This window comes from Metopolophium dirhodum, chromosome 5 (genome assembly GCF_019925205.1).
Source record: "Metopolophium dirhodum isolate CAU chromosome 5, ASM1992520v1, whole genome shotgun sequence".
NCBI classification, from domain to species: Eukaryota; Metazoa; Arthropoda; class Insecta; order Hemiptera; family Aphididae; genus Metopolophium; species Metopolophium dirhodum.
Window position 1 is genome coordinate 9,744,621 of NC_083564.1, and position 15,848 is coordinate 9,760,468.

General features: G+C 30.9%; 1 protein-coding gene across 2 annotated transcripts in view; it reads right to left on the reverse strand.

Annotated features, from left to right (window-relative positions):
- Positions 1-15,848, reverse strand: part of LOC132944692 (collagen alpha-1(XVIII) chain) — a 246,168-nt gene that overhangs the window by 193,996 nt on the left and 36,324 nt on the right. For both annotated transcript variants that reach the window (XM_061014167.1, XM_061014166.1), the window contains exons 3-4: positions 8,474-8,709; positions 4,475-4,780 (exon numbers count right to left, since the gene is read on the reverse strand). In XM_061014167.1, coding sequence (XP_060870150.1) covers positions 4,475-4,780; positions 8,474-8,709 — 542 coding nt within the window. The remainder of the gene's footprint in view (positions 1-4,474; positions 4,781-8,473; positions 8,710-15,848) is intronic.

The window sequence follows — 15,848 nt, forward strand, 5'->3', positions numbered from 1 at the left end:
ATACCGCGATAGCTTACCGGTGATTATCGACAACCCAACGAGTGAAATCAATGCACTTCACAGATTATGCCCTATTATTATTACCTCATCTAGATTGTATTAAGTGCTTAAATACAGTAGATACTCGCTATAAATTATAAAACAGTAAACAAAAGTACATTGTATAATAATATTATTATTATATAAATTGACATTTTCAATTCCATAATAATAATAATATTATAACCCGGCTGGTTAGTGTGATGTATTAAAATTGCATATACAATGCGCCGTGTTAAAAAAATAATATTGTATTATTTTATATTGTTATTAAACAATTTTATGAATAATAATAATTAATAATATGATAAGATATTTTTTTTTTGTTTCTAGCTTTTAGTTTTTTTTCTATGAATATTGTTATAGATATTAGATATTCTGAAAGTCCCTAAATAAATTGTCATCGAAAAATCACTGCTTGATTTCTATTGCTGGTAAACTGTGTTCTTAATGAACTAAACGATCACTTGGTTACGCATTTTAGAAATATAGCAGTTTGAAATCGTAGTTAAAATTTACATATTTTGATTGTGACTCGATTGAAGCTTGTAAGATATTATCTGCCGTAAAATTAATGGAAATCAAGATTAATTTTCAAACACCGTTTTTTGTCATGTATTCAGAACTTCAGACGAGTAAAGTATAACCACCAGAAAAGGGTAAACTAATGACAAACACAAGTACTACTGCAATTCACCGAAACTCAAATCTTTGTATATTACAACTATTGTGACACCTCCAATTTGCTTGTTAACAAAAACTTTTGGGTATACTCTACCTACATTTCGTATTCTACATGTCTTTTCGCTGGGTTTCAATACGGAACATTGAATTACTAGTGTGCGAGAGGGTCGGAAGAATAAAAAACATAACTTGCTTACAACGATATATGCTTAACCAAACTTCAAAATAGTATGAACCTTCCATTATTGTTTTGCGGTTGTTGAATCATTCATCTACAAATACGATTGTACCTATAGTATGAAATTACTGTGTAGCCACCGACAATTGAACTTTTATGAACAAAAAAAAAATCACGGAATGTCGACGCAATAATAGTATATATAAATGGTTTTTATTTTATTTGTAATCGATTAGATTAAATCATTTTTCAATGTACCATATTATACAGCTTGACTACATAGAAATTTAGAATTGTTATTAACGTGACATCAAATCGTTAATGATAAAATTTATCGACAATCATTCACCGAATAGAAACTGTCGTCGGTATTTAATTATCATCCGATTCACTGCAATACTCCACACATTTACCAGTAAGTTAAATACAAAAATAATATGTCTCTTGTCGTTTTCAATATTATCATTGTATAATAGGTTTTATATTATTGTTGTTATCCTAACGTCCATCTAGCTTAGTCTTATGTATCATCCGCACTTAGGCTGCAACATCACTATTTACAAAAATAGCCATCTTGAGAGAAAAACAAAATGGGAAAACACGTGATTTCCATTTGATAACTACACTATTACATTGCAATAATAATATTACTGTTTTTTTTTTCTCTAAGCACTTTTGCCCTGAGGTTGTAAAGCACGAATATTCTCAACGACCCAGGTCTTCGAGCACGTTCACGCCCTCCTGTCGACTATGGTAAACCACTTGTTACCACGATCGTACGGTTTTCAGTAGATTTGGTCACGTTCGGCTTATGATTTCCACTCAAACCTGACGAGGATGTTGTTATTTAAGAACTTGTTATGATAATAATATGAGTTGGATATTACAGCCCGATCGTTGGAAATTTAATATTTTAATTCCCCTGTTTATCATCCCCACTTTATACAAATCGCAGTCTCTGTCGTTGGAGTTTCCACAGTCCGTTTATTTCATAATTTTTATCCAGTGGAAATTATGGACTCTCCCTTTCGTTCGATAGTTAATACAGTATTATTTAAGAGTTTATTTAAACTATCAGATACTTGATAGACCACGGAGGAATGTTTTGATCGACATCACTGTTTCAGACAACCAACTTCTCGAAGGATATTAATTATAATTTCTTGAGCATAATATTCAAGAACTCATAGCAAAACTCCATCACAAAGTTTTCTAAAACTTTGATTGTAATTTAAATTGTTGAGGGAAAATTTCAGACGGTTCAAAGAATAGTATAATAATATGATATGATTGCTGTTTTCATAGCGAAAATATTCAAACTAAAGATGTGATTTGATTCTTATTGAAAGCAAAGAAATGCATACAAAATACGAATTATTAATATGTTATAGTACAGCAGTGAATTTATTGCTTGATATTATAAACGAATAGTATACGCAACCCAACACACCAAAAATGCACTTAGGCTTTAGGTTTAAATAATATTTTGTAAACATATTTGATAGGAATACAAATTGAATATATCAAGGAAAACCAAAATAATAAGTGGTTTTTAGTTTAACGTCGCAGTATTGCTTAGTGCACGTGTACCGAGATCCAGTGTTGGGAAGGAACGCGTTCCTTGAGGAACGCGTTCCTGGAACGCGTTCCTTTTATAGGAACGAAGCTCGGAACGCGTTCCATTTAAAATATAGGAACGAGGAACGGGAACGAGTTCCTATTTTGAAGGAACTTGAACGAAAATTTCCGTTCCTCAAATAATGAAAAAATTTTAACACGTTGAGTGCCACAGTATATTTTATGAAGCGCATATAGTGTGTTTCCGCGCCAAAACTGAGCCGCGACGCCGTCGGTCGACTACGTGTCGTGTTCCGGGTCGTTTCCGGTTCCGCGCGCCAAATTAGTTCTTCTCAAACAAAACAAAATGTCAGTATAAAAATATTTTTTCAAATAAATTGAATTAAAAAAAAAAACAGATTGTTGTATCATACTATGTCCTATACTCCTATGGGCTATAAGCCTATAACCTATAGCATGTCTCTATGTGTGGTGTATCGTGTATAGTACACACTATACACTGTATACTATACTACTATAGTAATATAAATGTATAATATTATGCAATTATGCAATATGAATGTATATATATAAAGTTTCAAGTCTACGCTATACAACTTTTGAATTATAACAAAAAAAATCTAAGACGAATCATTTTTGTTAAAAATCGGTGCTCCTAGAAAGGAGTGAGTTAACCGATTTCAGTGGTGGTCAATGGTGTTTTTTGCGAAAAATTTTTAAGTCAGAAATAATCGGTTAACTCTCTCGGTTCGATTATTTCTGACTTAAAAATTGTTCGCAAAATACACCATTGACCACCACTCAAATTGCAAAAAAAGGAACATGAAGGAACGGGAACGCGTTCCTTTTTAAAAAGGAACGGGAACGCGTTCTTATTTCGGGACAGGAAAGAGGAACGGGAACGAGTTCCTTTCTTACAGTAGGAACGAGGAACGGGAACGAGTTCCTTTTTAAAAGGAACTTTCCCAACACTGCCGAGATCATATTTCTACACTTGACTTGTATTTTTATTTAAATGATTTAATGATTAAAATGGTTGATGGATTCTTGTTGCAATTTTTTAATATTTCACCTAACGTTACGTTAATATAATATAACGTATAATGATCAAATAAGCATTATTACTATTGCCTTTGATAATTTGTTCGGTTTTTGTAAAGTTTTAATACAGTTCATTACACAATATCTATATTACATAGCGAACTGTCAAAACGTTTTTGAATAGAAAAAGTTTTAAAACGAAATTTCGTTTATTTCAAGTTTTATTTTTCATTAAAATATTAGTATTGACGCCAACACTTAAAAAATAAAATGCAAATTTATACTATGCATATACATATCATTATGTAGACAATTTGTATGGGTTTATATAGATGTATAAAAGTTTCTGACTTTTCGAGTGATGTGCCAAATTACGCTGGGCAAGATGGATTTTATGTTAAATAAACAAAATTAATAATTTGATTAAAACCCTCAAAAAACGGCTCAGAAATTCCATTTTACGAGATAAGTGTTTTTAAACAACAGCACCTCGCCCAAAAATATACTTCGAAAAAGTTACCATAATTTCGATTCGTGTACGCTATGCGCGACGGCGGTCTCGAAGCTCTCGAGCTTTCCCCGGAATATATTCCTCTGCAGTTGTCGCTGCTGTTATACGATCGTCGTAAACTACGTCGAAACACACACTTAGGCAGTCAATACTCACTGCCTATGTTATAATAACAATAAACTCGCCACAGCGTTTCGCTCGTGTACGATATTATCTTTATCACTATATCATTATTACGTCGTCGAGGAGACACGTCGATAATGATATTACGTGTGTGGGTATTGGCGCACGGGTGTGATGGGTGGGTTGGTGGGTGGATGGGTGGGTAGAGCACTTGGAAGCAGCACGTATCGTGTACCGTTCTCGTGATATTTTAACACCTGTGAATTCAAAACTTTACCGGTCGCATAACACTATCGTATAATCATAGGTACAATACTCACGTCGAACGGTCCTTTGATCAGCGGCCCCGCCTGGCCGATGTACAGCGTGGAGGCCGAGTCGAACAGCAGCTCCACCGGGTCCCTGACCACCATCACGGTTTGCGGTTCCAAACACCTGCCGAACAACCGCACGTACTCCCTGGTCACTTTCAAGCTCAGCCGTATGTACTTCCGGATCTTCCACGGAACCGAAAACGTGGCCAAGACGTTCGACGACGACGAATATTTGTTCACGTCCGTGTACAGGAAGCTCACGTTCATCGCGCTCGACGACGACGGTACGACCTGCACGCCCAACTGCACCACCTGCAAAAGACACGGACCCGGCGATCAGAGATGGCGGACATGAGTAGAGTGCGATTTTGGATATTATTATTATTGTTATGATGTCATCACGAATCCACGAGATCCGGTCGAAATAACAATAATGTTGTTGTTTATTTTTTTCCCCCCCGATGATACAGTTATTGTTTTAACCGTAGGTACCTCGAACGTTTTGTCCAAATTTAAAAAAGTCGGTAGGTACACGTGTATTTTAACAGATTATTTTCGCCTAAATATAATATTCTACGTTTATTCATTTTTATATTGAGTATAGGTATGTATAATATTATGATGAAAATCATAATCTGAAATCGGTGGTTAGTCATCAGAAATCAAATTATTATCATTATTATAATACGTCTTCAATTAATATAAATCTAAAACGAGTATTGCACTGTATAATAATCATATCAAATTAACGAACTCATTAATACAGCAATTTCGCATAAAATATTATACCTATGGTAAATATAATATATCATGAAAATGAGCAATAACTTCGTGCATTATATTATTCTACAATATTATTTTATTAGGAACCTGTTTAATTTTATTTATGTTTTCAAATATTCTCATTGTACTTATTTAACATTATTATTAAGATAATAATACAATTATTTATGCACCATGTACTTTTTTTTATTATGTGTAACGTTGTTATCGTCTAAATAAATTGCTTACAATTATTAAAAAATACGCATTTCCACGATTTTTCTAAATTGTTAATTTCATGGACCATTTATTTTTTCGTTATTTTTAAATGTATTATTTTATTCCAATCATTCTATCTAAGAAATTATTTAATAAAAAAAAACTGACAAATGAATTACTGACTACTATAGCAAAAAAAATATTTTCCTTTTTTATGTTTAATTTTCAACACTATAGCTTTTAGTTTCTTCGTAAACTTCATAAACGTTCGACATATATTTTAAAATGTATTATAAATATTATATTCTGATGACAAATTATACTCATGAATGTTTAATGTGTATAATATTCAAAATTTATTTTTTTTTCGATCGTGTCAAAAAACAAAGCTTTAGTTAAAATCTCAATTTAACCTAAATGAAAAAAAACGAAGAAAAATTGTAGTACCATACTATTTTATATTCGCATTAGATCATAATAACGATTTTATAAACGATCTTCGTTTTAACTTTAATCTAATATTCTAAAACATATTAAAATAACCAAAAATGCGCAATACAAAACGAATCGATGTATATTTGTTAGCTAGGTGGAAAAATAGTTGAAATTAATATTTTATCTATACGTGACTAACGGTATTCATCCCGAAAACTAGCTTATAATAATATTATTTTTCTGGTAGACATTTCGATAAAACTACCTTCATTAACTTACCTTCAAACCATATTTCAGTGGACAAATTAAGAATGTAGGAATTTCGGAATTTTAGAGGACCAAAATCAAAGCGGTTTAAGAAATTCTTGACATCACAAAATTACCCGTTTCTGACGAAATATCAGATGAACAACCGTGATTGTTTCATATCCCGATAAAGACAAGAAACTGGTATTTAAAACTTCTAATCATTTCAAAGAAAACCAGTGTGGATAAATGCGAATCAAACATGAGAACGTAAAAATGTTGAGTAAACAACTTCTAAAAAGTTGAATTAATTTTATTGCAATTCGTGAGTTTAAGTCGGTATATTTTATTTAAAACACTGCTAAAAACACTCGAATACGAACCTCACTAAAATTGAATTTGTATTGAAGTTTTTAAAACACCGAATCAAATTTTGGTAATTGTTACGAATGAAATATTTCCATTCATCATTATATTAAGTTTTTAATATAAAGTAGGGACGTCATGATATTAAACAAATTCTAAGTGTACAAATTGATGAAACAGTAACACGGTGTTATAAGATTTTTCTTTAAATAAAATTCATATAGTTGCATAATGAGGCATAATTGCATACATTTTTTATTTTTTTCATCTGTTATTATTTCCATTAAACATTTTAAATTTGTTTTTTATTGTAAATCATTAAATTGAACAACACATTTGAAACAAATCATAATGTGAATTATTCTACTCTCGATGTTTAATTGGCAAAGTAAGGAAAGATAAATTAAGTACTTTCAATAATAGTTCAGTATCATAAAATGTTTATATAATATTATGTTATTAACTATGTAAACTGTAAATTTGTTTTAGGAATACTCCCGAAGACAAATAATTAATATCATATACAAGTCAAATATACATTTTTTCTTTTAGTAATTTGCGCAAAATGTTTATATTACTTAAATGGTAAATAATTGGTATGTACTACATTCGAATACAAATCGGTATTTATATTAGTATATATAAAAATGTTATATAAAATTTATATATTATGTATAAATGTATAAAATATAAAAACTATTACTTATTACTAAAATCAAAATAACTTTGTTTTACATTACCTAATGAATATTATAAGTTTTTGCTTATAACTTTATACAGGAACTCCACTCTAATGGATATACTAATAATCTAGAGTAGAAAGATCGTTCGAAACTTTAATATTACTTTTCGATAACTATTATATAATATATGTGTATTAAATATGGGGTTTTGGTTATATTTAATTAAAATCATTCTAAGAAAAAAAAATATATTTACACACCATTTCATCAATAATGTAAAATTAATTTAATACGAAGTCTTGCTCATTTGAAAAAAAAAAGACGCGAAGTCACCCTTCTGTAGAGTAGGTTTTAAGAGTACTTCGTCAATGAGTAGGTCGTTGTAATGGACTCAATGTGCTAAATTTAAATACAACAATTATAACACAATATAACTGTCTACGAAAAACGATTCTGTGCGAGGATATTTTATTATATGATTCTATTGTTATGAATGATAATATAGTCACAAGTAGTACGGTCTATTTTTTTCAAAAAATATATCATTTTTTGTATAAAATAATTATTATATCATATTTTTAGCTATATTGTATAATGTAATATAACAACCAACATTATTGTTATTAACATAAAAGCAAATACTGACGTACGTGGCATGGAAAGGTTTTGTTATAATATTGTATAAATAGATTTAAATTAGCCTAAAATAATAAAAATTTCATTGGTATTTGAAAATAATAATATACATAATTGCAACAGGTTAGGTATAACAAAATAAATAAAAGCGTTATTTTTCGTTTAAATATTCAATTTTATCAACATTTTATCTGGAAATGACTATAAAAAAATGTTTGCGAATGTATTTTTGATATTTTTAAGGTAAAAAATAAAATAAAAATAGGTGTTGAGATTTTTCCCATTTTTTTTTATCTTTGAACTCCCTTCTGCTTTCACTAAACAACCAATTAGATCAAAATGTCTATAAAACACTGATCTCAAAATTGAAGACTAAAGTACTTACATATTTTGACTGCTCCAAAATGTTTTTTACCAAAACCAATATTATTTAGAGAAGATTTATTTTAAGCATAAGTCCACACTAAACAACATTTTTCATCAGTCTTCATGTTATCGTTTATTATAATTATAGCAAGCCGTATGTACTGAATATTTCAAATATTGAAATTTTAGTTTTCTTTTTTACTAACCTATTTAGTAATTACCATCTCAGATATTTAAATGTATTACAATGATGTTTTTGCTATTTATAAGAATTTATATGCCATAAACTTACGTTTTCTAAAGGATTGACAACGGCGAACAAAAAACCGCCATCCATAGAATTTAGTTTGAAATTAACCACAACGGAGAACTCCGAGTACAATTTTTCTGGAAGGAATAATCGATACGGTGATTTTATATCAGATCCAGGCTTAATGCCAAACGCTGGAAAACCGTCCTCTCCACTGTCAAAGTATAGCTGCGGGTCCTCGAACGGAACTTTGATGGCAGTTTGGAGATCGTGTTCGTCTGAAAAATGATCAAAAATTTAATATTTGTTTATAAAATATTTACTGTAGTTACTGTGGTATTCAAAAGATACAGTCGTAGATTAACTTTGAGAATATACGTTTCATTTTTTAAACTACTAAAAACATTTGAGAACGCCGTTTTTTCCGCATAGAATGTACATTTTTACAATATTGCATTTCAGCCCGTGAATATAGGTGAATATGTAACGTAGTGTATCGGGTCGTACTCTAAGTATAGGTTGATGACTACCCATTTTATATTTAAAATGGTAATCTTTTCCATTCGTTGAATAATGTTTTAAACACTGTCGTAAAATATTTTATTACGTGAACTCCACCATGCGTGGATATATTAGGTACGCACAACAAAATGTTAGTATGCGACAACTTTTGCGTATGAATCAGATTGTTATCATAATCACTGTAATCTCAGTAATAATCTTAGCATATACATCCATCGAAAGGACAAGCAATATTTTTACTCCGGCAACGATTATACGTTTAAAATATTCCGAAGAAAATATAATGTCACGTTGTATTTTTTACAGACGTTTTGTGTAAGAAACTTTTGAACACGGATGATTTATTTATTTCCAAAACAAAATTAGGTATATTTAAAAGTCTGTAGTAGTGTATACAACAAGGCTAACGAGACAATACGTTCGTCGTATGATCAGTTTTCTTAGAACGACATTTAATAATTTATTAGGGAGCTAAAATGTAAGTCTATAATCATTAATTATAATTAATAAACTTACATTTTTACAGACATTTAAATAATTTAAATTTTTTAACAGAATTATTATACACGGATGCTAACAATACGCATGATAATTTTAAAAATTCTGAATAAATAATAACACACATTTTTAAATCTGTAAATAGTTCGAAATAAGAACGAAAATATTTGCAGTTAATTTGTTGGACAAGAGAGAAAGTTCAGATTGAGGAAACATAACCAAAAGTCAATAATACACAACAATTTGTGACGAACTGACGTCAGCAAAAATCCGGTAGCCGATAAAACATGACCCCTTCTATCCGAAAAAGCTGATTGGCTATAAATTAGGACCGAAAAGTGTGGCTGCAGGCAAGTTTGACGTAAACAAGTAATAACAAATAGTAAACCATTCCAAAAATGGACACGATAATTTGTCTAAAACGTCATATTTTGATCAGAGACATTTCAAGGCCTTTCAAACTAAACAACGAAGAAACAACGATACACATTTGTATATAAATATACATGAAACTGTAAGCAAAATAATTAACCAAACTCAGAAAGACTGTCGCTGACATTAAAAAAAGAATTTAATTGGTTTTTTTTCGAATAGATATGAATAAAGAGCAAAATACAATTTGCGAACCTTATTAAAATTGAACATAACAATAATTTAATTTATCACTAAGAAACAATATTATATATTTTTGTTTATACTTATTGTACGGGCACTGTGCAGTTGAATTTTGACGGCAAAAAATCCAAGTAAAATATTATTATAATACAAATTTCGATAAAATAATACGCATTTCTAAAAAATAAAACTTTTATCTCTATCGGTTACAACGTTTACAAAGTACTGAAAGTAAAATAATAAGAAACTTGGACATCGGTTTAAAAGTTAACTGTTGTTTTCTGTTGATTAGTTTTAGTTTTTGGAGACGTACAAAGTTTTAGAATCTGAGTGGAGCAAGAAATCTATAGATTTTACAATGAAGTGTTCTCTTTTTTTTTCGTTTTATATGTAATTACTTTTTAGAGGGTGTGCTGTCATACAAAAAGTATATATATATAGATGGTGTGCTCAAAAACTTTCATGTAGGTTGTAAGGTCGACACAAACGGTACTTGAAGAACTATTTTTTTGTAATTTTCTAGTGTTATAGCGATATTATATTTAGTTTTCTTTAATATTTAAATATAATTCGTGGAAATAGTTAAGACGAAAAGATTTCACTAGAACTTTTAACGTTAAAACATTATTCTCTAGTTTTCCTAATATAAATATATATTTACATATATTTATAAAACGTTAGTTACATAATGTTATAACTCACTTATTTTTAAGACTCTGAACAATTCTTTAATATTTTAACAATCTGAAATTACTACGACCCAATTTTGAAAATCTGTTGTACACAATGTTTGAAAAACTAGATATATTTAAATATATATATATATATATATAAGTACTTACAAATTAAAATTTACATAATTCCTTATTACTATAATTTATTGTTTAATGTTCAACACAATTAACACTACTCGTAGTATTTTTAATGTAAATTAACGAAGGACAATAAATGCATGGTATATAGTTGTGATTTATGTATGAAAAAGGCACATAACATTTATAATTTGTAAAATATTTTTAAATTTCTCATTTTTATAGCCTTATTGTCGTTTAAAATGTTAAATGTATAATACATATTATTTTATTATTTTAATAGGTCCAGTAATTACTATAGTACAAATAACACTTAAAAACTTTGTTTTGGTACGAATAAAATATTGATCTTTTATTTAAATTCGTACTTGTTATAAATAAGCTAATTTTATAATAATAATAATATATAAATATAAACTTTGTATTCAAATATTTTAATCTTAAAAAATTAGAATTAAAACAATTTTAAAAAATCAAATTAAAATGAATGTACAAAAAATATTGGTGATTTAAAATCAAAATACAATTATTATTATTGGAATCGCAATTTTTGATTGTAATACAATTAGGACGTAACAAAATAATGTGGATATTTTAATAAAAACAAACAAAATTAGGTCATTAAAAACTGCTTTTTAATTCTAAATAATGTACAGGTAAATGTAAGAAGCAAGTGGGTAGGTACCTACCATTTCTGTTTACATTCATCTACATACTAACAACCTTTTTTTTGTGTTTCAATGAAAAAAAAATCAAATCAAATAATTGAGAGAGAAACCTTTCAGATCACAGCCCTAACCTTCTAGGTCCCGTTACGCCGGAAAATCATTGGTAATTGGGTCGCGTAATTAAGTTTATTGGAACATTGGACCAGAAAATTTTTATTTTTTTTCCGTTGAAGAAAAGCTTTTAGATGAGTAACGACTGGTACGTTGATGCCAATTAAAACTACGTAAATAAAATAACAAAACACTGAATTTTGATGAAAACCGAAGTATCTATGGGATGTATTGCTGTTGAAAGTTGAAACACTTATGACTTTTACTATGCACATAGTGGGACAATCATAAATTATCATTATGATTCAAGACAGAGTCGCTTGAACTATAATATAATGTTATTATAAAATATCGCTCCGGGACAATATTGCGCATTATTTCATCGGACAATGTGATATCGTAGAGACTGGTGGAGGAGGGTTTAAGCTGCAGTTGTTGTCGATGACCAGCAAGTCAAAACGACGGGAAAACGGAAATCGTGTCAAATAATATTTTAAACACGTGCGTTAAGGCAGCTGCTGCTGTCGTCGACTTGGCGACGGACGTTGCAATGGATCGAGTGATTACACATAAACGACGATGCGAGAATAGAGACAGAAATAACACGACTCGAATTATAAGACGACATCGGAGGTATACACATTATAGTAGCGGGCAAGCCCGACGGCCGATGTACAATATATAAACGATTTTTCCTACACGTTGGCCGCCACCGACATGAATCCCAAACGATTCTCACCCTTTGGTTCAAAACGCGAGATGTGACTAAAATAAATGATCACTGCGTTTCCGCGGAAGGTTTCGGATTATAATGCGATACCGACGATGGTTTGTGTGTGTGTGTGTGTGTGTGTGTGTGTTAAAACGCTAAACGGTCGAGTGATTTAAAATAGAGTGCCATCGACCATCGTCGTCGCGGGCGGAGCGGCGGCGGTGGATTATTCTTAGCGCCGTCGAGACTGGCATAATATTATTATAATCGTTATCCGATCATCACCAGATTATATTACACTCACATCGGGTCCTATAAATATATCATATTATGGGTATTATCAACATTGAAGATTGCGACGGCAGTTCGGAGAAAAATGTTAATGCAAGAAGCGTAAAAAAATATAACAATATGATATAGTCTCTATTTGAATATACTGCAGCGACAAAATGTGAACGAAAAGAGCTAATCGTGTCCTGCAGAGCACGGATGCATAATAAAGATTTGCATTCGTTTAAAACGCGTACACCGCATAAAGTATTATTATTCATTTTCGGATTGCAAATAATAGGTACCTGTTACGTAACAATCACATAGTATAGATATCTATTCAATTCGACTTTTTTCAAGTACAAAGCAAATTATTTTTGTTAACTATGGTTTTGTCTACACGTATTGTGTATGCTATTAGGATTTCTAATTAATACGCAGTCGAGTCTCGAGGTTGAAAATCGTGTTTTTGCAATTGGAGCGACGGCCATCTGCACGTCGCGTCGCAGTCCGTACAGAAGTTGCCCGTGTTCCGCGACTGCAGGTCACATCGTACAACCGTCCGACAACAGTGGTAGTGGTATCATGGTACTGATATATTATAATATAATATTTAATACGCTCAGCCGATTGTAATGCACGGTTGACACTTGCAGACGGGGCATAAGTAATTACATGCGCAAAGATACGTGTCGTGGCGTCTATAATAGAACACTCGCGCCCGACAGCGACTTTAACGTCACCGAAGTTTTCTACAAAACAAACACGACCCCGTTTGTCGTTAAATAAAACGAGCCCGGCGGCGGCGACGGAGTTTCGTGTATCTAATTCGGTGGGTTCGTTAGGCGCAATGCGGTCTAGTCGTGTATATCTCTCGTAATAGGAACGGAGACGACGACGACGACGACAGAGCTTTTGCGTTGCAAGTGACCCGAAAAGGGTTTCGACGCATATTGTTTGCGTTGCGTCTTACGTAGATCACATGCACACACGTCCGCGGCCGACGACGTATATTATACGAGTAATATACGAGAATATATTTTAAGCTATTTACACGTCTCGTTTAAACGTCGTCGTCGTCTTAGGTTTCCTTTTAATGTTCGTGCACGCGTGTACATCGTGTACAATAATAATATCGAAATTGTGGAGGTGTGCAAAGGTGTATGACGAGCGCGTTCCGGCATTCATTACGCGACGACGACGACGAAAAAATAAATAAAACAACACATCGCAGCAGCCGAGAACCACGTGCCCGCCGTCATAATAATATATTATTATATTTGCGTAATTCCGAACCCATCCGAGGGTGAGACTCCTCTCTCGCGGCTCGTTGTTCCGGTTCGCTCGTTCGGTTTCCCCCCCACCAGTCGGCCGACTATTATACGCGGAGACGTGTATAAGTCAGGAAATTGTCTCCTTATCGATTATGTGGCTAACACGCCGTCTACACGCTATCACGCATTAATCATGTACAAGTCTGCCTGTACAGACGAGGTGCTTCCAAGAGCGCGTCACGTGATCCTAATCCCTCGTGGCCGTATATGGCACGCCGTAACAATATGAAATTGATATAGCTTAATTGACGACGACGACGATGGTGATCGTAATAATAATAATAATAATAATACGGTGTTTAAGAAGACACGCGCTTTATGATATTATTGTGCTCGGCCGTATTAACCACGATGTAAGCTTGAAAATGTTCAGTTGAACATTTTTTTTTCTTTAAAATTTTCAAAACTTTTGAAAATTTGTTTTTAATTTACTTCTCTTACTATAATTAATTTTTGAGTTTGTACGATTTGTATGTTAGTTAAATGTTAATTATTTAATTAGGAATTAACCGACTGTAAATACTAAATCACTAGGTACAGAGGTACCTAAAATGTTCAATAGTTGGAGTGTTTCTAGATACTATCTACTGTTTCTCGAACATGACTCAAAAAAACGAACGACTTTTTTGGTTTTGTTCACGAGAACATTGTTTGTGTTTATAATTTCACTGATGATTAATATCAATTAGAATAATAATTTATGACGATTGAACCAAATCATATTATTACTTTTTTATTTTCGTTCGTTATAAAAGTGGCACAACATTTTACATTTTCGTGAATATATTGAAACACAATAATTTATGACAATTGAACCAAATCGGAATTATAAGCTTAAACTTTAAAGAATAACAATAACTAAAAAAAAAAAAATATGGTCAGTATTCAGAGCACAAAATATAATAAGAGGCACCAACACAGCGCTGCCAGTGTTGTATACGATTATTTATTATTTTGTTTTTCCTATTAATTTTTAGTTTTTCATAAACGATAAAACGCTTATGCTATATTTGTTATATAACTTATTAAGAAATTGGTAGGTATTGATACTGTTTTTATCGATATTTTTTGAAAAACTTTCCATTTCAGAATATGAACTTTAATCATAATATAATATTGTTATGTTGTCATAAATATATAAACCAGTAAAAAAGTTAAATTTGTATAAAAAAAAGTGTAAATATTTAAATACACATAAAAAAAAATTAAAGAAAAAAGTTCAAAAGATAAAAACATCACGGTACGTCAATATGACCAAAGAAATATTTATAGACGATTCGGGGTGGTCATTAGAAATTACTAATTAGAAAATGGAAAAAGTTTTAATAATTAAGACTTATTTATTGGGCTAAATAAACATTATGATTATACGATATTTATTTTGTAAGACATTAAAAAATAAACCATTTACGGAGAGTGTATCTTCGAGTTACATAATTTATTCACACCATATATTTATTGGTAAAGTCAACATAATCTATAAACGAGTTTTAAAAAAAATTCACTTCTCCATGTTGTTTCTCATTAAGCATTTATATTGTTGACAAATAATACATTAGGTAAAATCCTAAAGCATCTTGCATTCACGAAAATATTACCGATTGGCTTGTTCTATTTAATTTACATTGTTCTAAAATGTATCAATAATCAATAGTTCATTAACTCTACTTATTACAGCTAATAAAAATAAAAGTTAGCATAGACTTTTTTACAGATATTTTTCCAAGAATGAAACGACTGTGTAGACCGATTGATTCAATTATAATATATAAAATGTACATTTATTATAATATTTCAGATTTACTTTATTGAGTAATAACAGTTATATTATTACTAAAACCATTGTATGAGTCAATTATTTATTAAGTTTAATTA